Source organism: Ictidomys tridecemlineatus, chromosome 14 (genome assembly GCF_052094955.1).
Source record: "Ictidomys tridecemlineatus isolate mIctTri1 chromosome 14, mIctTri1.hap1, whole genome shotgun sequence".
Lineage (NCBI taxonomy): Eukaryota > Metazoa > Chordata > Mammalia > Rodentia > Sciuridae > Ictidomys > Ictidomys tridecemlineatus.
This window is the reverse complement of record NC_135490.1, coordinates 65372629-65396146: the sequence shown is the minus strand read 5'-3', so window position 1 is coordinate 65396146 and position 23518 is coordinate 65372629. Positions and strand designations below refer to the sequence as shown.

General features: G+C 35.9%; 1 protein-coding gene across 3 annotated transcripts in view; it reads left to right on the top strand.

Annotated features, from left to right (window-relative positions):
* Positions 1–23518, top strand: part of Zmat4 (zinc finger matrin-type 4) — a 348227-nt gene that overhangs the window by 178418 nt on the left and 146291 nt on the right. For all 3 annotated transcript variants that reach the window (XM_078031256.1, XM_078031255.1, XM_078031254.1), the window contains exon 4: positions 21662–21818. In XM_078031256.1, coding sequence (XP_077887382.1) covers positions 21662–21818 — 157 coding nt within the window. The remainder of the gene's footprint in view (positions 1–21661; positions 21819–23518) is intronic.

Genomic DNA, 23518 nt, shown 5'->3' with positions numbered 1-23518 from the left:
AAATATGACCTCATTTGTGGATTGCACTTTATAGGACAGTTTTCTAGATACTGGACATTGAAAACAATGTTTTAGATGTAGAAGATAATGAAAGGTAAACCTAAATATATGAATCAATTAATTTAAATTAATTTAGTTTATTCATTTTTTGCTTTTGTGAGGCTAGGTATTGAACCCAGAGCATGGTACATGCTAGGCAAGTGCTCTATGACGGAGCTACATCCCCAGCTACCACAAATTTTTATAATATGAAATAAGAGCTTTGAAGAAAGTAAACGAGAGGCATTCAACAGAGAGGGACATAGGCTTGCACCAGCAAATGGGGGAGGCATATAAAAGTGAATTAGGGGAGAGAAAAAAATGGACAGTTTGAGGTTATAATTTGGAAGACAAAGGTGTGAGGATTTTCTGATGGATTGGATTTAGGGGATAGTAGTAAAGGAAGTGGAGATAAGTCCTGAGGATATATGAAGTTATGATAAAAAGTGGATATTACCTAGTAGACACCTAAAAAGTGTTAGGTACCTGGAGCTCTCAAAAGAAGGAAGCATGCTGACGCTGTGGAAGAGGATCGTGGTGAAGTTCTCTCAGGGAACCTTCCGATTGTATAGCTGAACCATACCTAGCCAGTCTTGAACTTATGTCTCAACATGAAGTATAACTTTCCATTTGGTAATTTTGGAAATTTTCAGAGCTTTTAGATATTTCCCACCTGCCTTTACACCGTCTTTGTACTCTCTGGTACAGCTAGTCATTTGCTGCATTTTTATTAGCTAATCCTCTTGGTTAGTGGGGCTTATCTAGCACAAGTATTTGTCCTCTCAGGAATCCTGGCTAATTTCTCCCTTTTGGGGTGTTGTAACTATGTGACCATCTGTTTAAATATTTCTTCACTGACTACAAAAACAAACAAATGCCTTCCAAATATCAAAGGGACACAGAGAACTCTTCATATCTCCTGAGCAGAAATCTTCTCTTTCTCTTTCCTTTATTGTCTAAAATGACCACTTTTACCAATGCTATGGATATTGAGGGTTTTCATCCACATAGTGGGTGGTTGTCAGTGGAACACAAGGCTTCATGTCAACTTTAATGGGACTCTGCAGAGGTAGGCACTGCATCATCTCCATGGAGGGTCTGAACACCACCCACCTTCCTAGACAGCAGAACACAGCCTTCTTAAATGGCCACAATCACAGGCCATTGCCACCACATTAATTTTAGTATTGGAAATGGACTTTTTGCCAATTTGCCTTTTCCTGAGACAGAGCAAAAATGTTGGTAAAAGCAAGAGAGAAATTATTTTATATAGAAAATAGACTGTTTTAGTCAGCTTTTGCATAACTGTGACAAAATTTCCTGACAAAAACCACTTGGAGAAGGAAAAGTTTATTTGTGGCTCACAGTTTCAGAGGTCTCAGTCCAAGGATGGTTGACTTCATTGCTCTGGGAAGAAGGTGAGGCAGCACATCATGGGGCAAAGAGTCCAGCAAAAGAAAACTGCTCCGTTCATCATGGGGTCAGAAAGCAGAGAAAGGGAGCAGGGAAGAAGCTACAGGAAAAAAAATGCATCCTTCTAGGTCATGCCCACATTGACCCACCTCCTCTAGTCCTCACCTGTCTACAGTTACCACTAGGTAAAGTGAGTCCATTCCAACTAGGATGGCCTGATTAGGTTACAGCTCTCATCATCTAACATTTTCACCTCCAAATATTCCTGAATGAACAGGTGCTTTTGGAGGACACCTTATATCTAAATCATAACACAGACTTTGCTGACCAAGTGAGAAAGGGTCAATGAATGGCCATTTCAAGTCACTCATTCCAGGACTATTTCATGTCTACTATTATGTATCCAGACCTGGGGCAGACATTGGAGGTGTGGGAAAAATAATTCCTAAAGTTCTCTTATAATTGTTGCCATTGTGATGGTTCTGGAGTGACAATATTAGAAAGGAATGAAAAGAAAGAAATTAAAATCAGAATTTATGGCAGGGTCATTAAAGCATGAGAGAGGTCACAAGGAAGATGAAGTTGGCAGGGAGAACAGCAAGACCTCAATGGAATGGAACAGCATGCATGAAAGAGAACAGTGGAAGACCTGGTGGCTGAGGGTCCTGCATGAAGCATGGCTTCTAGGTATTGTGGTCCTAGTAAGTGGGAGAGTAGGAGGAGAGTGATTCTTTCCTGATTTCTGCCTCTCTCTCCAAAGTTTAATGCCAGATCATAAGCAACAACATATGTAACATCAGAAATAGTTGCATTTGTTAGATATTTCATATTACTATAGTGTATGGGCTGAGAGTTAAAAATATTTCTGCATCTAGAAGAGGATATCAGATGACTGTTGCCTTTAGGTATAACTTAGGAGCAGCTGCATGCTCATTATAGCCACAGAATGTCTTTAGCCACAATGGAGACAGTGATCAGATTCAAAGATGCCTAGCCAGTGTGCAGAGAAATTCCATATGCTACAAGGGAGTCTGCAGGAACACAATAATTTTCACTATACTTTTTGAATGGATTTGGTCTCCAAGCAGAAGTTGCCCAGAAAAGAAAAGAAAACGTATGCGTTGAATTTCAATTTTTTTTTAAAGGAGTTTAAAATAATTTATATGGATCTCTTGGACTTTTTCTATGGAACAGATTTATTCAGATATAATTCATATGCCACAAAATTTGCCTATTTAAGTCTACAATCCCTGGTTTCAAGTATATCCATAGAGCTGTGCAACTACCAAATACATGATAACTTTAAGACTCTGTATCTATTAGCATTCTCTGTCACTTCCCCTCACCTTCCCTTCTTGCTTATCCTGCCTCACTTCCAGAAAATTACTAATTTATTCTCTGCCTTTATACATTTTCCCATTCTGGAAATTTTAATTAAATGGAGTCTTACCATAAATGGCCTCTAGTGATAAAAGTTTTTATGCGGACTTATATCTTATAGTCCTTGAAACATCTATATCTATATCTATCTATCAAGTTTTGTTCTATAGACTGGCCACCAATGCTGAATTAACAAATACTTAACCAGTTGTCCTAGATAAAACACAGGTTAGGTTCTTTTGAGCCTCTGATCACAAAAGTTTTGTCAACTGATCAATGCATAATTTTGTTTTATGTGTGTTTCTGTCTAAAGACACCTTGATTAATATATATTTCTTTAACAACAATTGGTTATATGTAGTATTTCTTTATAATGAAATACTGAGGAAAGTTTAACATTTATCTGACTCTAAACAATGTGACTCTAACTGTCTCTAAGCAACTCAACAGTGTTTTCCACTCTACTTTTGTCAGTAATTGACTTGGGAATTTACAACTGTAGAAACTTTTCTGTCTTTTCTATATCTTCATTACACAGTGTAGAAATTACTTTAATATTTTCTGCAGTGTTCCTACATACAGATCGGTGAATGTCTTTTTTCTATTTTGGATGGACATTATTACTGATGGATTTATATTGAACTCCATTGCCATCATCACTATGTTACAGCTCGATACAGTTTAACACATTTGTTTTCTTCATAAGGACTATCACAAATTCTTGTTCTTTAGATCACTAGAAACCACTTCATTATGATCGCCGACAAAAAGAAAAAAAAATGCAAAAAACATTGCACTCAATAGACTACAAAGAGAACGCTTATTTTCAGTATGAGAGTTGAATCAAGGAGTTGAGTGTCACCATTTTTGGCCTCAGATGGGGCTGTGCATCTCAAGAGACTAGCTGTTTTTCATGATTCACAAATATGAATCTGGAAATAATGAGGATTGCCTATACCTGAAAATGGGGTTGTTGGGTCCTGAGGGTGTTTAAGAACTGTCAGGTGATTTTGCAAAGTGTTGGCATCATTTCCCATTCTCACCAGTGGCTTATGGGGGTTCCTATTTCTCCACATCCTTGCCACACTTCTTATTACCCATTTTTTTTATTCTAGACACCCTACAGATTGTGAAGTGGTATTTCTTTGTGGTTTGATTGTGATTTACTGATGGCTAGTAATGTCAAATATCTTCACATGTTTACTATAGTCTCCTTTTATCTGGGGGGATACATTCTAAGACCTCCAGTAGAAGTCTGAAACCAACGGATGGTACCAGCCCAATGTATACTGTTTCTTCTATATACATGCATAACTATAATAAAGCTTAATTCATAAATTAGGGACAGTACAATATTACCAAACACAAAATACAGAACAATTATAACAATATACCAATAAAAGTTAGTACTATATGAAATAAGATATTAAATATTGTGCTTTCATTTTCACTTAAAGGAACTACTTTATGGCTCCTCTTTGGCATATCTAAATTGCTGGCATCACTACAATTGGACTTTGGGGCTCATATTAAGTAAAATAAGGGTTGCTTGAACCCTGGCACGATGATTCCATGACTGGTGATCTGATAACCAAGAAGGGTACCAAGTGACAATGAGTACTTGACATTTACAGGGTGGACATGTCCCTGGCCGGATGGACCAGTTCAGTAGGAAGTTTCATCATGCTACTAAGAATAGTACAAAATTTAAACCTCATTTTAAATTTATTTAAAATAAATTTGATTTATTTATTTGATTTATTTCTGTATTTTTCACTTAATATTTTAAGACTACAATTGACTGAACATAACTACAACTGTAGAAAATGAAAGAGCATGTAAGCTGGGAGAACTGTTAGATTGGCCATTCTTATATCTTCTTTGTAGGAATGTCTGTTCAGATCCTTTGTCCCTTTTAAATTTGAGTAATTCTTAATAACAACAGCTACTATTGTGTAGATCTCTTCTCTCTTCCCAAGTTCTGTGCTGTTCTTGTTATACATATCACAACTGCATAGGTTGCAGTTTTGCTCCCATCTACCTCGTTTGTGCTATTATTTTCAAGTATATTATATTTCTATATGAGGTGGGACCTTACTAAACAATTGCATGTGTACAATTTTGTACACATACTTTTAAAATAAAGAGAAGAAAACCACAAGAAGTATTCAATTATATATCTTCTACCATTAGATAATCAACTTTACTAGTGATTTGCTTTATTTATCTACACCAGTATGTTAGAGGGTTAACACTGTTTTCTTCTATCAGTTGCAAAGTTTCTGGTCAAATTCCTAGGTCTTTGTGAACTGATTTTTTTGTGGGGTAAAATTTAAGAATGTAGTTTTATTCTTCTCCATATGACTATCCATTTTTCAGAACCATCTTTTTAAAAGGCTATTTTTCTCCAACATGTTTTTGACATCTCTATTGAGTGTCAGATGACTATTTATACAGATTTAACTCTATGTCCTCTCTTTCATTCCATTGGTCTTCAGGTCTGTTGAGATGTCAATATCATGCTGTTTTTGTTACTATAGCCCTATAGTATAATTTGAAGTCAGATACTCTAACACCTTCAGCATTACTTTTCTTGCTCAGTATTTCTTTGGCTATTCTCTGTTTTATTTTTCCATATGAATTTTAGGAATGCTTTTTCATAATCTGTGAAGAATGTGATTGGTGTATTAATGGGGTTTGTATTAAATCTGTGTATCGCTTTTGGTAATATGGCCATTTTGACAATGTTAATTCTGTGTATCCAAGAACAAGGGAAGTCTTTCCATCATTTAAGGTCTTCGGTTTCTTTCTTCAGTGATCTATAGGTTTCATTGTAGAGATCTGTCATCTTCATAATTAGATTCATTCCAAAGTATTTTATTTATATCATTATGAATGGAATAATTTTCCTTAATTCTTTCTCTGCAGATTTCTTTTTGGAATATAGAAAAGCAATTGATTTTTGTATGTTAATTTTGTAACCTGCTACTTTGTTAAATTTATCAGATCAATAAGTCTTTTGGTAGAGTTTTTTTATGTCTTCTACCTATAGGATCATGTCATCAGCAAAAAGAAATAACTGAATGTCTTCTTTTCCTCTTTGTGTTACTTTACTGTCCTTCTCTTGCTTGATTTCTCTGGCTAGAGTTTCAAGAACTATATTCAGTAGAACTGGTGTGTGTAGACAACCTTAACTTGTTCCTGATTTTAGAGACAATGCTTTGAATTTTTCTCCATTAAGTATGATGTTGATGTTGGGTTTGTCATATTACAGCATTTATAATTTTGAGGTAAGTTTCATCTATTCTTAGCTTTTCATCATTTTTTTTAATATTTATTTTTTAGTTGTAGTTGGACACAATACCTTTATTTTATTTATTTTTATCTGGTGCTGAGGATCAAATCCAGGGCCTCCCATGTACTAGGTGAGTGCTCTACCGCTGAGCCACAACCCCAGCCCATCTCCAGTATTATTAATAGTTTTTGTCGAGGAATTTTTCTGCATTTATTGAGATAATCATGTAATTTTGTTCTTATTTCTATTTATGTGATTAATTACATTTTTGATTGGCATACATTGAACCTGACTTGCATCCTGTGTTGAAACTACCTAGATTAGAGTGTTCGATCTTCTTTATGTGTTTTTGAGTGTGGTTTGCTAATGTTTCATTAAAGATTTTTCCATCTGTGTTCATCAGGGATATTGATCTGTAGTTTCCTTTCTTTCCTTTTTTTTCTTTTCACTGGCAGATTCCCTGGCCATTTATCTATCTATTTCTTTAATTAATTTTCTTCAGACAGGTTCTCACCAAGTTGCTCAGGGACTTGCTAAGTTGCTGAGGCTGCTTTGAACTTATCCTCCTGCCTCAGCCTCTTGAGCCAGTGGGATTACAGACAAGTGCCACCATGAACAGCTATAGTTCCTTTCCTTCTTTTCTTTTTTTTTTTTGGTGTGTCTTTGCCTGGTTTTGGTGTCAGGCTGACAACCCCTTCACAGGATAAGTTAGGGAGTATTCTCTGTTTCTTTTCATGGAAAAATTAGAGGAAGATTGACATTAATTCATCTTTAAAGATCTATTAAATCTCAGCTGACAATTTATATCCATCCGATTCTGGGTTTGTTTTTGTCTGTTTTTAGAAAGATTTTAATTGCTGCTACTTCAATTTCATGGCTTGAAATTTGTCTTTCTAGCTTTTTAATATCCTCTTGGTTTAATTTGGTCAACTCATATGCATCCAAAAATTTGTCAACATTTTTTTTTAACATTCAGGAATTTTATCTATATATTTATTTTCTCTCAACACTTTAAATACTTCACTCCATTCCCTTCTTGCTTTTATGGGTTCCAAGGAGAAATTGGATTTCATATCTTTGCTTCTTTTTTGTCATTTTTTGGAAGTAATTTTATTTCTTTAACTTTTTTAAATTAATTTTTAAAAAATTTATATATGACAGCAGAATGCATTACAATTCATATTATTATCTTCTATATCTTCTAAACTTTTGGTGATACTTCCAACTGAATCTTTTATTTGATTTATTGAATCTATTTTCTGGGATATCTATTTGGTTCTTTGTAAGAATCTCTATCTTCTTGTTGAAATGTTTTTTTACTTATTGTATTTTCCCTCTTAGTTAATTCAATTGAATTGTGTAGAGCACAATTTTTTATATCTCTGGTTGTATATGCACACCAATTCATGCCTTCATACATGTACTTTGGATAATGATACCATCACATTCCACCATCATTTCTAATCCAATGCCCCCTCTTTTCCCCTCCCACCCCTCTGCTCTATCTAGAGTTCGTCTAGTCCCCCCATGCTCCCTCTTCATACCCCACTATGAATCAGCCTCCTTATGTCAGAGAAAACATTTGGCATTTGGTATTTTGTTAACCCAATCAATAAGTGGGCCAAGGACCTGAACAAATATTTCTCAGAAGATAATATACAATCAATCAACAAAAAATGTTCATTGTTGCCAGCAATTAGAGAGACACAAATCAAAACTACTCTAAGATTTTATTTCTCTCCAGTCAGAATGGCAGCTATTATGAATACAAACAATAAGTGCTGGCGAGAATGAGGGGAGAAAGGTACACTTATACACTGCTGGTCGGACTGCAAATTGATTTAGCCAATATGGAAAGCATATGGAGATTCCTTGGAAATCTAGGAATGGAACCACCATTTGACCCAGCTATCCCTCTCCTTGGTCTATACCCAAAGGACTTAAAAAAAAGCACACTACAGGGACACAGCCCCATCAATGTTTATATCAATTCACAATAGCTAAACTGTGGAACCAACCTAGATGCCCTTCGGTAGATGAATGGATTAAAAAATATGGCATTTATACAAAATGAAATATTACTCAGCAATAAAAGAGAATAAAATCATCACATTTGCAGGTAAATGGATGGAGATGGAGGAGATAATGTTAAGTGGAGTTAGCCAATTCCAAAAAAACCAAATGCCAAATGTTTTGTCAATGACTTCTAAATTTTCCAGTTTATTGAAATATAACTCTATAAAATAGTTTCTAATGACTGTCTGGATTTCAGAGGAATCTGATGTGATATCTCTTTTTCATATCTAATTTCATTGACTTGATCTTCTTTCTTTTGATTAGTTTGTCTAAGAGTTTATTAATTTTTTTATCTTTTCAATGAACCGATATTTTGTTTCTTTGATTTTTTGTAATTTTTTATTCTTGATTTCATTAATTTTGGCTCTCATCTTAATTATTTCCTGAATTATACTGATTTTGGAATTAGTTTGTCCTTTCTTTTCTAGAGTCTTGATATATAACATTAGATTATTTATTTGGGACATTTTTGTTTGTTTTTATGTAGGCATCTAGTGATATAATGTCTTTCTCTTAGAACTGCTTTCATATTTTCCTAGAGATTCTAATATGTTTTATCTATTTTTATTTGTTTATAAAAATGTTATTTCTCCCTGATTTATTCTATGACCCATTACTCAATAGTCTGTTATTCAATATCTCCTTTTTAAAATGGTGTGTTCTTCTCTTGTTATTGATTTCTAATTTCATTTCATATGATCTAATAGGATATAAAAAATTAACTCTATTTTTTGCATTTAACTATTTCTTGCATTCTGTCCTAAAATAGGGTCTCTTTTAGAGAAAGTTTCATGTGTAGCCAAGAAGGAATTGAATTTAGTTGTTGGTGAATGAAGTATTCCATATGTGTGTGTTAGTTCCATAATATTTTTAGTTCTGATAGGTCTTTACTTAGTTTACATCTGGATGGTCTGTATATTGTTGAGAGAGGTATGTTGAAATTATGTAGTATTTTTGTATTGAAGTTTATTTTGAGTCTTTTGATTAAATAGGGTGCATTTATGCATTATGTATGGATGTTATTTTAGTCAGCTTTTCGCTGCTAAAAGACCAACCAGAACAATTTTAGAGGAGAAAAAGTTAATTTGAGGGCTCACAGTTGCAGATGTCTCAGCCTATAGACAGCTGCTCCATTCCTCAGGGCTCAAGGTGAGGCAGAACATCATGGCTGCAAAGAGTGGCAGAGTGAAGTAGCTCACATAATAATCAGAATGCAGAGAGACTTCACTCTCCAGGAACAAAATATATATGCCAGAGGCATGCTGCCAATGACCGACCTCCTCCAGCACACTCTACCCACCTTCAGTTACCACCCAGTTAATCCTGTCAGGGGATTAATCCACTGATTGGGTTAATGCTTTCAAAACACAATCATTTCTCCTCTAAACCTTCTTATATTCTGTCGCACATGAGATTTTGGGGTTGCATCACATCAAAACCATAACATATGGGCACCAACATTTGCTGCATAAATGTAACAATCCTTATATCTTATTATTAGATGATTCTCTTATCCTGTAAAAAGTGACATTCTTTTCTGATTAATTTGGACTGGAAGTCTGTTTTGTCATATATGAGAGTAGCTACTCCTGCTAGCTTTTGTTCTCCACTTGCATATCTTTTTTCCATCCTTTTACTTAGTGCCTGTGGATATCTTTGCATGTAGGGAGAGTCTCTTATAAACAACATATAGTGGCATCTTTTAAAATTATTTCAACCTATGTTTTTAAATTGGAGAATTTAGGCCATTTACATTCAGAGTCATTATAGAAAGACAATTTTTATATACTGCCATTTTGATTTATATTAATGTATAATTCAGATTTGATTTTTCTTTAATTGACTATGATTATAATTGGATTAATTCATGTGCCAGCTCTGATTTATTTTTCACTTCTTCTAAATGTAGTATTTCATTAAGTATGTTTTGTAGTGCTTACTAAGTAGATATGAATTCCTTTAGTTTCTTATGTAAAGTTCTCATTTTTATCTTCAATTCTGAAGGATAAATTTTCTGGATATAGTTATCCAGAAATTCTTTTAAGACTTGATATATATTATCCTAAGCACTCCTACTATTTGGGATCTGGGCGGAAAGATAACAGAAAGTCTAATTGACTTCTAAATGTAAGCTACTGATTTTTCTTCTAATGGCTTTAAAAACTATGTCTTTGTTCTGTGTATTAGTCATTTTACTTTTAATGTGTCTTAGAGGGGATCTTTTAAATTATTTTCTATTTGGAGTTCTAAATCTTATATTTGGATTTTCATTTCATTCCTATGCTTTAAATTTTTTTGAAATCATTTTATTGAAGATATTCTTCATTCATTTAGTTTTAGTCTCAGTGCCTTATTCTATGCCAATGATTCTTATATGTGGTCTCTTAATATTCTACAATTTTGAATATTCAAGTCATGGTCTTTTATTTATTTTGGATTATTATTGTTGGCTTTGAGACCTGAAAAAAAATCTGTCTTCAATGTTTTCTTAACTTTTGGTGATACTTCCAACTGAATCTTTTATTTGATTTATTGAATCTATTTTCTGGGATATCTGTTTGGTTCTTTTTTAGAATCTTTAGCTCCTTATTGAAATGTTCTTATACTTCCTGCATTTTCTCTCTTAGTTCATTCAATAAATCTTTTAAATGATTGAACATTTCAACTATCAACTTTCTGTATTCTTTATCTAACATTTTCTTCACCGTGGTGCCAGTGGGATCAGTTGTTGAAGTGTTGTGGGCTCTATGAGCTGGCTTGTTTCCTTGGTTTTCATAGTGTTTGCATTTCTGCCTATCTGCCAAATGATAATGTCTTCTACTTTTAGGGTGAAAATCTAAGTATTGATACTTCCACTCAGTGTGTACCCACTGCTATGCCCACTATGTAGCCCTATTTTGAGAGAAGATAGTGAATCATACTATCTGCAATCACTTCAGAGAAAAGTCATGCAACAATAAACCTTAGGGGGGAATTTATTAGAAATATTTTCCAAAATTACCCTAATGCACATATAAAATTATAGTAATGTTGTTGAATAGGTTGAGGAAGTAATTATTAAAATATAAAATTATCATTAAACTACATGGAGGTTGAAAAGGGAAAAGAGAAAATATGGGACAAAAACAACAACAACAAAAAGAAACAAGAGAAAAATAATACAAGATAAGATAAAAGGAAAAAAATGGAGAAACTCAAGGCAGCAACAGTTATAGAAGAGCAAAAAGGAAAACTAAGAGGAACAAGTATAAATTGGAGCTAGGAAAACAAAAATAGAATGATTGTTGTTAATGCTTTAAAACATTAGAATAAATACTATCAATTGAGTTGAAGACTTCAATATTAAATAACGAGGGAATATTTATCAATTCAATTAAAAATAATATCTGTAAGATCAAAACTTAAGTTACATCCATTTATGATATTCCCCAATGAGCTATTTGAGGTAGGGAGACTTCTTATTGAGTCTTCCTTATTTGGATTTTATCAGGATTTGAGATCTTTAGACAATTCCTACCAGTCCTTGGTTTTACCTTTAAGTTTCCCTGAGTATGGAGGTAGTGATCATACCATCTTATCTTTTATATAATTCTAGGATACCCATTCCCAGGTATCTGCTAGTTTTCTGGTGGATTAGAGGAGACTTGAAGTCAAGTTACTCCCTGTTAGGGGGATTGTACTTGTGTGTCTTCCTGAAGAATAAGTTTGTGTATCCAGCATTGTCAAATTACTGTGATCTCTCCTTTGTGTATTTCAGAATGTGTATATGTGTATGTATACCCTGTGTGTATTCTAGAAGGGTGTGACAGTCTGTGATCTGGTTGAGGTGGTGCTTGGTGGCCTATGGGAGGTGTAGGGCTGCTGTCCCTTCTGGAATTAACAGGTTCCAGGTTGGTGTGTTTGTACCTGTGCTTACTGGGTAGTGGTTGGTGTCTGTGGGATACTTCTCTGTGAGCACCTTTGTTGGGTATACTGAGTTGCAGATGTGTGAGATTATCCTGTGGCTGCTTGGCATTATCCTCAGGAAATTTCTTCTATTGGTCTGTATGCCTGAATGAGAACTAAGATAACTGGCAACTCTGGGACTTACAGCTGTGGATCATCCAAGAAATGATGGGGCACAGGGCTCTGGTCCCGATTGCTATGATTTTTTTTAATCAGCCAGTGATAGTGAATCTAGAGGCCAAAGTCTGTGTGTTTGGAGGGTCCTTCATCTTCTGGCTATTTTTGTTGGTTGCAGAGACATAGGTCTTTCACTGTCTGCTGTGGTACCTGAGTACCTGTTCCCCTCTGTCGAGGCTTGTTTGTGGAAGTGTAATAGCTTGGAATTGCCTGCAACTGGGGCACCTGTAAATGAAGATTATCTATGGGCAGTCCATGGCACATAAACCTCCACTATAGCTGCTGCAGATTACCAGGGTTTACCTATATACTCATGATTAAGGTAAGAAGTCAGTTGGTTTGTTTTCACCTGAACTCCTCCAGAGACTATGGGGAGTCTCTGGATTGGGGCTAGCACTACTTGGACATGATTTGCTTTCAGTCATCTCACCTTACTTTCCTTGTTCAAGGTAATGAGAAGGGATTATTGTAACCTTCTGTTAGCAGTCATTCCTATAAGTTCCTTCTAGATGGGTTATTGAGACAACCCATTTCAGAGGCTTTCCCTATGGTTTTATTTGTTACTATCTGTAGATGGGAAGAAGCTGTATTGATTTAATTTTTCTAGGGAGGCAGGCCAACTGTGAATTCTATAAAATGTCTTCCCTGCCTGGCATGGCTTTCTGCCAACAAATTTGGACTGAATTGTGTGATCTTCTTCACTGTCTCTGTTGTTCCTGTCAAGTTTTAATTTGGTTTGCCTTTCCAAATGTTGTTAAGGAAGTAAACTTGTGGGCTTTTCTCTTCCTCTCTCTTTATTATCTCTTACCCCAATCCTGCTTGTGGTTTGGGGTCAAGGAAATATTTTATTATTTCCAGCTCTTGTAACCAAATTTTAGATCCCTCCAAGTCTCAAGCTGTCCGATATTGAATTTTAGGCTGTTTACTCTGTCACCCATCTCTCTGGTCAGCTGTTCTTTCACTTCTTCATTTCTTGGCTATGGAGGAGAGGAGTGGACAGTTGCTGCCTAGATCCATTTTTCCATCTTCAATATCTCCATCTCCAATTTTTAATAGTGATTTGATTTCTTATTCAGTTCAGTTCCATAATTACTGGTGATCACTATGCCTAGGTCAGTGTGATAAGTGCCTTTCCCTTGATAAGCATCACTGTGGGAAAGAACCTTGCAGATGTACTAATTTTCTTTGTTCTTGGAGACATGTAAAGAACTTTGGGATTACAGATTTACAAAGTGTGATGCTCTTCGATGCATCATTTAACATCATAGTATGTCTCAATTATAAGTACTTTAATTGGGCTCCTTATAATTCATGCTGCCACAGAGAGGATCATCAATTCCCAAATTGGTCCTTTTAAAAGACTAATGACAGTCAGCTATGGTGGCACATGCCTCTAATCCCAGGAACTCGGGAGGCTGAGGTATGAGGATCACAAGTTCAATGCTAACCTCAGAAACTTAGTGAGACCCTGGCACTTCTGGCTTTGGTGGTATCTTCCTAGGAATTCTCCCAGCGTCTGCAGCTGATAGAAACAGAAGCTGTGGCACCCTGATATTATCACAAAAACTTGGAATAAACCTCCAGTTCAATCCCCAGCACTTCTATCCTGCCCCCACCCTGCTCCCCTCCCACTCTTCAACCGTTTATAGTTTACTTTTTTTAAAAAAATTAGTATCTTATGGATACATCCAATGCCTAGACCCACTCTGCTACATCTATGCATGCACATACAAATGTTTTGTTAGATTCATTCCACTGCTTTTCCCTTTTCCCTTCTTTTCTTCCTTCTTCTCAATCCCCTTCGTGTAATCTACCAATCTTTTCTCTTTTGAAGAAATTAATTACCTTTCCCTTATTTCCCCTTATTCTCTCTGTTTCCTTTTTATTTTTTTATCCTCCCTCCATTTTGGATTAGCTTCTGTATATCAGGGAAAATAGTCAACATTTGACTTTTTGGGACTAGCTTATTTTACTTTACAGGATAGTCTCAGTTCCATCCATTTATCAGCAAATGCCATAATAGCATTTTTATTTACGGTTGAGTAATACTCCATTTTCATATGTACACATTATGTATACACACTTTCTTTATTCATTCATCTATTGAAGGACACCATGTTGGTTCCATAGTTTCATAGCTATTGTGAATTGTATTGCTGTAAACATTGATGTGGCTGCATCACTGTAGTATGCTGATTTTAAAACTTTGGATATATACAGAGTAGTGGAATAGCTGGGTCATATATTTGTCCCATTCCTAGTTTCTTTGAGGAATCTTTATACTGCTTTCCAGAGTGATTGCAATAATTTGCATACCCACCAACTATATATGAGAGTACATCCCCCCCCACGTCCTCCCCAGGATTTATTGTTATTTCTATTCTTGATAATTGCCATTTTGACTGGAGTAAGATGAAATCTCAATGCAGATTTCATTTGTGTTTTAGTTGGCTATTTTGCTGCTGCAACTATAAGATCTGACCAGAATGTTTTAGGGGAGGAAAAGTTTGTTTGAGGGCTCACAGTTTCAGAAGTCTTAGTCCATAGAAAGATGGCTCTATTCCTCAGGGTTTGAGGTGAGGCAGAACATCATGGTGGAGGAGTGTGGTAGAGGGAGCCCCTTACATGGAGATTGGGAAGCAGAGAGAAAGACTCCATTCACCAGATACAAATATATATACCCCAAGCCATGGTCCAATTCCCACCTCCTCCAGCCACGTCCAACTACTTCAGTTACCACTCTATTAATCCCTATCAGGGGATTAATTCACTGATTGGGTTCAGACTCTCACAACCTCTGAATTTTTCCTCTGAACCTTCTTGCATTGTTTCACAGAGGAGCTTTTGAAGGACATCTCACATCCAAATCGTAACAATTTGCATTTCCCTAATTGCTAGAGATGATCATTCTTTCATATATTTGTTGACCATTTGTATTTCTTCTTTTGAGAAGTATATAATTGGGTTATTTGGTTTTTTTGTTTTGTTTTGTTTTGTTGGTGATAAGTTTTTTTTGAGTTCTTTGTATATTCTGGATATTAATGCCCTGAGGAGCAGGTGGCAAAGATCTTCTTCCATTCTCTAAGCTCTCTATTTACACTTGTTAGTTTCTGTTGCTAGGTAGAAACTGTTAAGTTTGATGCCATCCTGCTAGTGATTTTGTTTTACTGGATTTCTTGTGCTTTAATAGTCTTGTTAAAGAATGAGTTCCTCTGCTGACATGTTGGACAGTTGGGCCTATACTTTCCTCTAACAGCTGTATGGTTTCTGGTATACTTCCTAGGTCTTTAATCCATTTTGAGTTCTATTTTGTGCAGGGTGAGAGGGGTTAGATTTTATTCTTCTACATATGGATTTCAATTTGCCAGCACCATTTGTTTAAAAAGCTGTCTTTTCTTCAACATATGTTTTTGGCACCTTTGTTCAGTACCAGATAACTATATTTATGTGGGGTTGTCTCTATAAATTCTAGTCTATTCCATAGTTCCTTATGCCAATTTCAGTACAAGTACTATGCTGTTTCTGTTGCTATAGCTCTGTAATATAATTTGAGGTGCAGTATTGAGATGCCACTTGCTTCACTTTTCTTGTTAAGGATAGCTTTAGCTATATTGGGTTTCTTATTTTCCCAAATGAATTCCAGAGCTTCATTTTTTAGTTTTTTTTTTTTTGTTCTTAGTTCATTAGAATTTTGATGGGGGTTGTGTTGAATCTGTATAGCACTTTTGGTAGTATGGCCATTTTACCAATATTAACTCTGCCTCTTCAAGAACGTGGGAGGTCTTCTATTTCTAAGGTCTTCTTCAATTTCTTTCTTTAGTGTTCTATAATTTTCATTGAAGAGGTCCTCCACCTTTTTTGTTAGATTGATTCCCATTTTTTGAGGCTATTGCAGATGTGATAATTTTCCTAATTTCTTTATGCATAGTTTACTTTAGTTATTTGAATACAATCAGAAATTATTTGAAGTTTTTCAAAGATTTTGCAAAGATTCTACTTTGATGTCTTTTGAACCCTCTTTATTTTCTCCCTTGGTATGGATTGAACTTCCCTATATTTGTGTTTGCTTATTTGTTTTTATTTTTGTTCCATTATGGTTTGTTTTGTGTGTTTGTTTTTTGCATCTTGGGTGAATTTTGCTGTTGAAACGTGGATATTTTTGGTAATATATTGTAGCAATGCTAGATGCTGATCCCCCTCCCGGGATTGTTTTTTTTTGCTAGTGTTTGCCTATTTATTTGCCCAGTGTGTTGGCTAGACTTCTTTTTAGTAACATATGTTTGTAAATGTGCAGCCACTACTGTCACTGCTCAAAGGCACAGACTTAAAAATGTGCCATCACTCTGGGATGACAGTGGTATTTGCAGGGCTCTTTTGATTGTTTCTTTCTCTGATCTTCTTTTTTAAGCTATCTGCTTCTCCTGGAATTACCTAGCTTTTAGGGTCTTTGAAGTGTTTTTAGTTGTTTATTTTCTCACCTCTCTCTGGTACATCATTGCCACATGGTTTGGCTAGTTGCTCTACTGGGTTATCAGATTTCTTTTAATTGATTATCCCTAGAATTTCCATTATCTTTTAAAGTACCCTTAGACCTAAAGTTCTCTCCACACTATTTCAAATAGGTCCTTTGAAAGCAGTTTATGAATCATCTCTTCTTATGGACTCTGCACCTCCTCCTCTGTTCTCATGGAAAGAACTGTGAACCACTGCTCCAGAGAGGGGGACAGAATAGTGATCTGCTTCTCGTCTGACAATCTTTCTTATTATCTGGGAGGGGATGTTAGTCTCTGGTCTTCTCAGGTTGTCAGCCCTACAAATGAGTTGAGGCAAATGCAATCAGGACCTCTATGTTCATAGGATATTATGCCTGGTATAGAGCTTCAGTCCTATGAGTGCATTGAGGAAGGGTGTGCTGTATGTCTCAGTCACATTGCCAGAAATTTAGCTTCTGCAGCTGGAAGCCATGAGGGATAAAGCTGGTAGCTTACCTTTCCTTGTATCCTGTCATTGGGTGCTAATGGGAGAGGGTGACGTGTGTGTGTGTGTGTGTGTGTGTGTGTGTGTGTGTGTGTGTGAGAGAGAGAGAGAGAGAGAGAGAGAGAGAGAGAGAGAGAGAGAGAGAGAGAGATATTCCATCATGCTCATTAGGTGATTGATGCAGGAGAGAGAGGGTTGTAGCCAAAGTACCTAACCCTCTTCCTGAGATTTAGTAATTTTTCTTCAGTGAACATCTCTTAATGTGCTACTTGCTTTTAAGACAATTTCTAGAGGTATTAGATAATTTTTAAAAAATATTTTTTAGCAGTTACGATTGTTTTCCTAGAAACAAGTTTCACAAAACTCCCCATTCCACCCTTTTGAAAGTAATTGTCCCTCTCAGATTTGTTTACATAAAGTTAGAGCCAATTGTAGGAATCAAGAAGAAAAAAAATAGCCTTATTTTAAAAGAAGATTTGATTTATAACTTGCCAGACTCAGCTAGGGTTTTACACCCTCAATGAATTCTATTGAAAACTTCTTAACTTTTCAAAATTTTTTGACTAAGTAGCCTTAGGATATTTCACAAACTTTCCCCCCTTTTCTTTTAGCATTGTGCACACTGCATTTAAATTTTTTTTTGCCTCCAGTTCAAAACCCTTATTTTAAGATAATCTTAGCTTCCCTCTTCATTTACATGATAGCTGGGGGCCATTCTCAAGTTTTAAACCAGAAATTTAAAATGTATTTCTTGAGGTCAGTTCATCAAAATTTATGGTGTTTCCACCCTGGGCCATATATCAACTTTGTTCTGGGCGCAGTGAGAGACTAGTAAAGATGATATAATATGAAGAGCCATTAAATTGGGATTTAGATAGCTAAGAACACACAATTATATTCTTGCACCTTGTAGGTGTGTGATTAATACTGAGATTCTTTCGGGGTAGTTGTATCTCCATCAGAATCATTAAAGCAGTAGAAGTTGGTGGCATTTACAATTGCATCATGTGAGTTACACTGGACCCCTCAATAAATTCCCATACAGCCTGTCTTTTACTACCTAATTTCTCAGGACATCACAGCCCCTCTGTTATGTTATTTATACTTTTTTGGTCTCTTTTCTACAGTGATGTCATAACCATATTTCATTGCACTACCATTGGTTCTCCTCTTACATTAGTCTTTGATTTTTCTATATGTGAGATGAATACCATTTCCAAGGAAAGCAGAAATGAAATCTAGGATGGTGTATTCAAAATACCATCATGAAACTAACATACACGGTAGGAATCTGTATGCCTTCTTGAACCCTCAGGTTAGTTCATGAATTGTTGAAACCTCTGATTCTTTTCTTGGCCATCTTCTTGACACTCCTGAAAAATTTCTGGTTTGCAACTAGACCTCCTTGCAGGACTTGTCTCTTCTTTTAACGTTTATATCATGTAGATTATTAACTCCACAATTCAATCCTCCCCTCTATTCATTCCATTGGAAGGTCTCTGTGTGTGGTAGGTTCTGGGTCTTCTCTATTATTGAAATCATTTCCTTGACTTTAATGGAATTTTGAAGTCTCATGAAAGGGAAAAATATGAAAACAAACAAATGTAATAATTTAATGTTACACTTAAATTAAAAAAAAATATGTATAATGCCCAGAGGACTCAAAGACTGATTTTCATCTCTGCAAGGCAGTAGAAAAAGTCAGAAGAAACTTTATGATAAAGAAGTGATAATTAATCTAAGCTATGCATATACATTATTGTGAGACTGTATTAGATAAGAATTGAAGAGGAAAGGCATGCTGGGTACAGTGAAGATTCACACAAACAGACTCAGTTTCCATTGTTAGTCTTTTACCTTCCTTTGTGAAGAGTCAAAAAAGAAACTATATTTTCCTAAATTATTATATTCTCCCATATCTTCTGTCTGCCCTCTTCAATCCTCCTGGTGCCAACCTCTTTGATAACAATGAGTAGAATAACATGCAGCTAGCACAGCATCTAGCACACTTACTAGGCCCTTAAAAATAAGTTGAATGCATGAATGATAAATCCGTAGATCATTATCCAGTTTAAGAGCAGTTTTTTACTCTGGAAACTAGTGCCGAGTATCCTTGGTATAATGACACCAGCCACTGTGTCTGGGCTTCTAGCTTTTCTTTTAAAAATTCTTATGTTAAAACCCTAGAGAGAAAGGCCAGGCTTGACTGAAACTTTCACTGGAAACAACAAAAGAGATGTACAGATTCTTAAGAGGTAAATTGTGAACTAAAATTTGGCCTATGATTTTATTATGCTTAATTTTTATTTTATTTAATTGATTTTTTAAAAAAATACATGACAGTGGAATGCATTACAATTCTTATTATACATATAGAGCGCAATGTTTAATATCTTTGTATATAAAGTATGTTCCCACCAATTCATGTCTTTATATATGTACTTTTTTTTGTATTATGTAAGTAGGTTGATACCCAATTCGTGTTTTCATACATGAACTTTGGATAATGATGTCCATCATATTGTGCTTAATTTTAAAAAATTACATTCTTCGATCTATATCATTCATAAGTAGGTGAACATAGAATAGTTCAAGTTTCCACATTTACCTCGACAATCTTTCTGTTTTTTTTTTTTTTTTAAATAGAGGATATTACTTACTCCTACTTTAACAAACAGTGAAAAAGTACCAGATTTGGTCCTTCATTTCCTCTCAACTATCAACTTCTATTTAATGAGTTAGAATCTTCCAGTCATTCTGTGATGTGCCTTCCCCTGGTTTATCCCTTTAATAGTATTCTGTGCCATTTCCTAGGCTTGGTGGAAGAGGTGGGTGAGAGACCAGAAATTCTGCAGCTCCGTTCCCCACTCTTACCCTTTGCTTTACTCTGCCTGGTCCATTTGGTCTCCAATAGTGTACCATACAAAGGTGCACAAGTGATTATTCCCTAGGTCAAAACTCAAATCACCTTTGCTTTAAACCCTCCACCAGGAATGTCCCTAGCAGGCACGGCCTTAGTGCCTACCAGGAGAGGACCTTTTGGGAAAGCTCTTCCTGTCTTCATGGGATCCACTACTTCTCACTGACCACCTGCTCCTGATCCAACATATTTAGCCCAGTGTTGTTCCCTTTATGCCCAACTCTCAACTGCAGGTCTCCTGGGACACACATGGCTGTTCTCCCAGGGACCAAAAGCTAATTATCAGATATATTACAGACTGATACCTTAAGGAGGAAGGAGTTAATTTTCTAACTACCACATAATTTGCAAGGCAAGGCTCTCTCAGGCAGTCTGGACATCCTATTATTATGCAAAAATATATATATATATATATATAAAATTCTCTTCCTCCCTGCTGTCCCCACTTTTTTCCTCCTCCCCATCCAATTTTAAATTACATTCTCTAAGCATTCTGGGAATCAGAGAGGGGGCTATTGTGGGGCCTTATACTCATCTCTGGCTCTTTAACAATGAGATGCTTTGCTATTGCGGTTCCATTAAGGAATAGATTAACTCCTTATCTAAGAGTCCACTTTACCCTCAATTTCCAACTAGGCGGGAGGGGAGGCAATGGATTAATCTTCCCCTCACATAAGTATAGGTAATTGATGACCTGGGTGATCAATGGTCAGGTCACATGGTCTGACAAATGATATATTATTTTTTTTCTGAGTCATGATTCATTTTCATTAAGTCTTACAAAAGTATGAAAATCAAACTGGATTTAAGCATTTTGTGCAGCATTTAACAAATCACCTTTCTTAAAGAAAAGGAAAAAAATTACACAAATTCTGTCTAGAAAATTCACCCAGCACGGTCATCCTGGCTTTCTGATCTATACTCAAGTTAATTATGAAAAATGTTCAAGTACTTAAAGAAATCTTAAAAAGAAAAATCTTGAACATCTCAGCCATGTATCCTGGTGAGGCTAAAATTGGGCAAAGGCAGAGCTGAATGCCAAATGATAATTTCTGCTAAATAATTCAGGCCATGTGAACTCTGGTATTTTACTTACTTTAATGAGTATAATGGGTGCAATTAGAGACTGCTTTTCCTCATGGTGCCAGACACAATGTGCTTTTGCCTAATTGTGGGCTCCATCCCCTGCCCTGTTTTTCCAGGTAACTCACACCTGCAAAGTTTTCCTGTAATTCCAGCATCTGGCTTTAGTAGTCACAAAATAAATGTATTTTGAAATCATAAGTTTTAATGATAATTATCATGGAGAACGAAAGAGGCTTCAGACTAAAAAGTAGATTTATTCCATAAGGTAGTCTGTGACCAATCTCATTTGTGGGAAAAGAGATCGTAGAATGTGGGTTTCTTCTGACATCGTTCTTTTTCTCCTCCCCACACAGGGAAGTGATGCTGATATGGTGGATAAGAATAAGTGCTGCACACTGTGTAACATGTCTTTTACCTCAGCGGTGGTGGCTGACTCCCATTATCAAGGCAAAATCCACGCCAAAAGGTTAAAACTGTTGCTAGGAGAGAAAACACCATTGAAGACTACAGGTATGTGTTTGGACAACAATTCTGGGGAGACACTGACGACCAAGCACTGCATCGGTGATGTGAATCATGTTCCCTCTTTAGAGGCAGCTGCCACCTTCAGGGTCCTAATGGTAGATGCCATTCAAAACCCAAAATGATAGGTGGATGTCCCCAATGGACATGCTGTCCTAAGACCATTTCAGGTGCTCATTCTACCAACCTTGTACCTTCAGATTGGTTATTTGGCCACTCACATCTACCAAAAAGCTGTTTATATTCTGCAAGATACATATTATATAAAATTTTGTAGCTATTTTCTTCAGTCTGCAGTCAGCATGGATAATACGTGGTGTATAGTGTATAATAATTAGAACCCCTACCAATATCTGTATGAAGAATATGATGCTGTTTTTACTTTATGGGGAAAGTGGTAGAGAGGAAAACCAGTCTTTAAAATCACTTTAGTTTGCAGGAACTGAATCTTTGTATGGCATTCCAATATCTTGGTAGGGGATCCTGTGACTCAAGCCTATTAGCTTTCACAAATAAAAGCTTAAATATTGGTAATACATTACTTGATCTCATTGCTTCACTAAAAAAAATTTCTTTAGAGGTCTATCAAATTATAGAACTAAAATATTGTTATAAATTAATAAACTTAGACTCTTTGAACAAGATTTATATTGTGATGAAAATGTTACTAGACTGGGTTATAATCCCAAGAAGTTGGGAGTATTTTTCATGGTGTCTACTCTTTCAATGCAATTAAAATTTAGCAGTGCATTTTATCTTGCTGTCTAATGAATCGTGCATAAATCGTGGGTGTAATTATTTTTTAAATGGTATTTTGGAAATTGGAGAGAGTCTAAAACAATGCTGGGCTTTTATCTTCACCAGTGTTTTTCTTAAGAAAATGTCTTCTTTTACCAAGAGAATAGCAAAGGATCCTTTCTCAATGTTTTTCTACTTAGTTTAACTAAAGAACATTGTTTTCATAGAGGTGGCTGTGACATTCAGGAATAGGATGGGGTTGTAAAACACATGAAATCTGGAGACAAGTTCAGCTTGTTTTGGAATACGCTGTGTGGTTTGGCATTTGATGAGCAGCCACTCAGTTGAAACTCCTGATTCTTGCTCTCTGAAAGGTTGGATATTCACCTTGTAACCTACTCCTCATGAAATTTCTTAAAATAGACATCTCAAAGAAACACTTGCTGGAAAATTTTTACCTGTTTTCCATGAAAAAGTAACTATCTCATTTGTTCTCTCTGCCTAAGCAGAGTACTGCTGTTAAATTTAATTCTGGAGGTAGCCATGGAAGAAGAGAAGCTGTATCTTTGTTTATCACATTGATTAGCAAAAGGGAGAGTTATTATTTCTTTAAAAATTATCTCAAGCAAAAATAGCTCATTGTGAATTTACATACATCCTCAAGACAACCAAGCACCAGATTGCTTCCCCTGAATTCAAATACCCTTAGAGCTGGTACATATAAATCAGGGGTAATTTATTAGTTGCCATAGTGGGTGCCGAAGAAAAAAGCAGGAACATTTCAAGCACAGCCTTAACTTAATGGTTTAGTCCTAGCTGTCCATGGTGCTGACCTAGTCCTCACTGTTGCAAAAATCAGGGTCTGATTAGGCAAGAAGGGAATGGGGCAGGGAGTGGGTATGTAGTATCAACATCTTATAACTTGGGTTGGGGGAAAAAAGACTATTTGT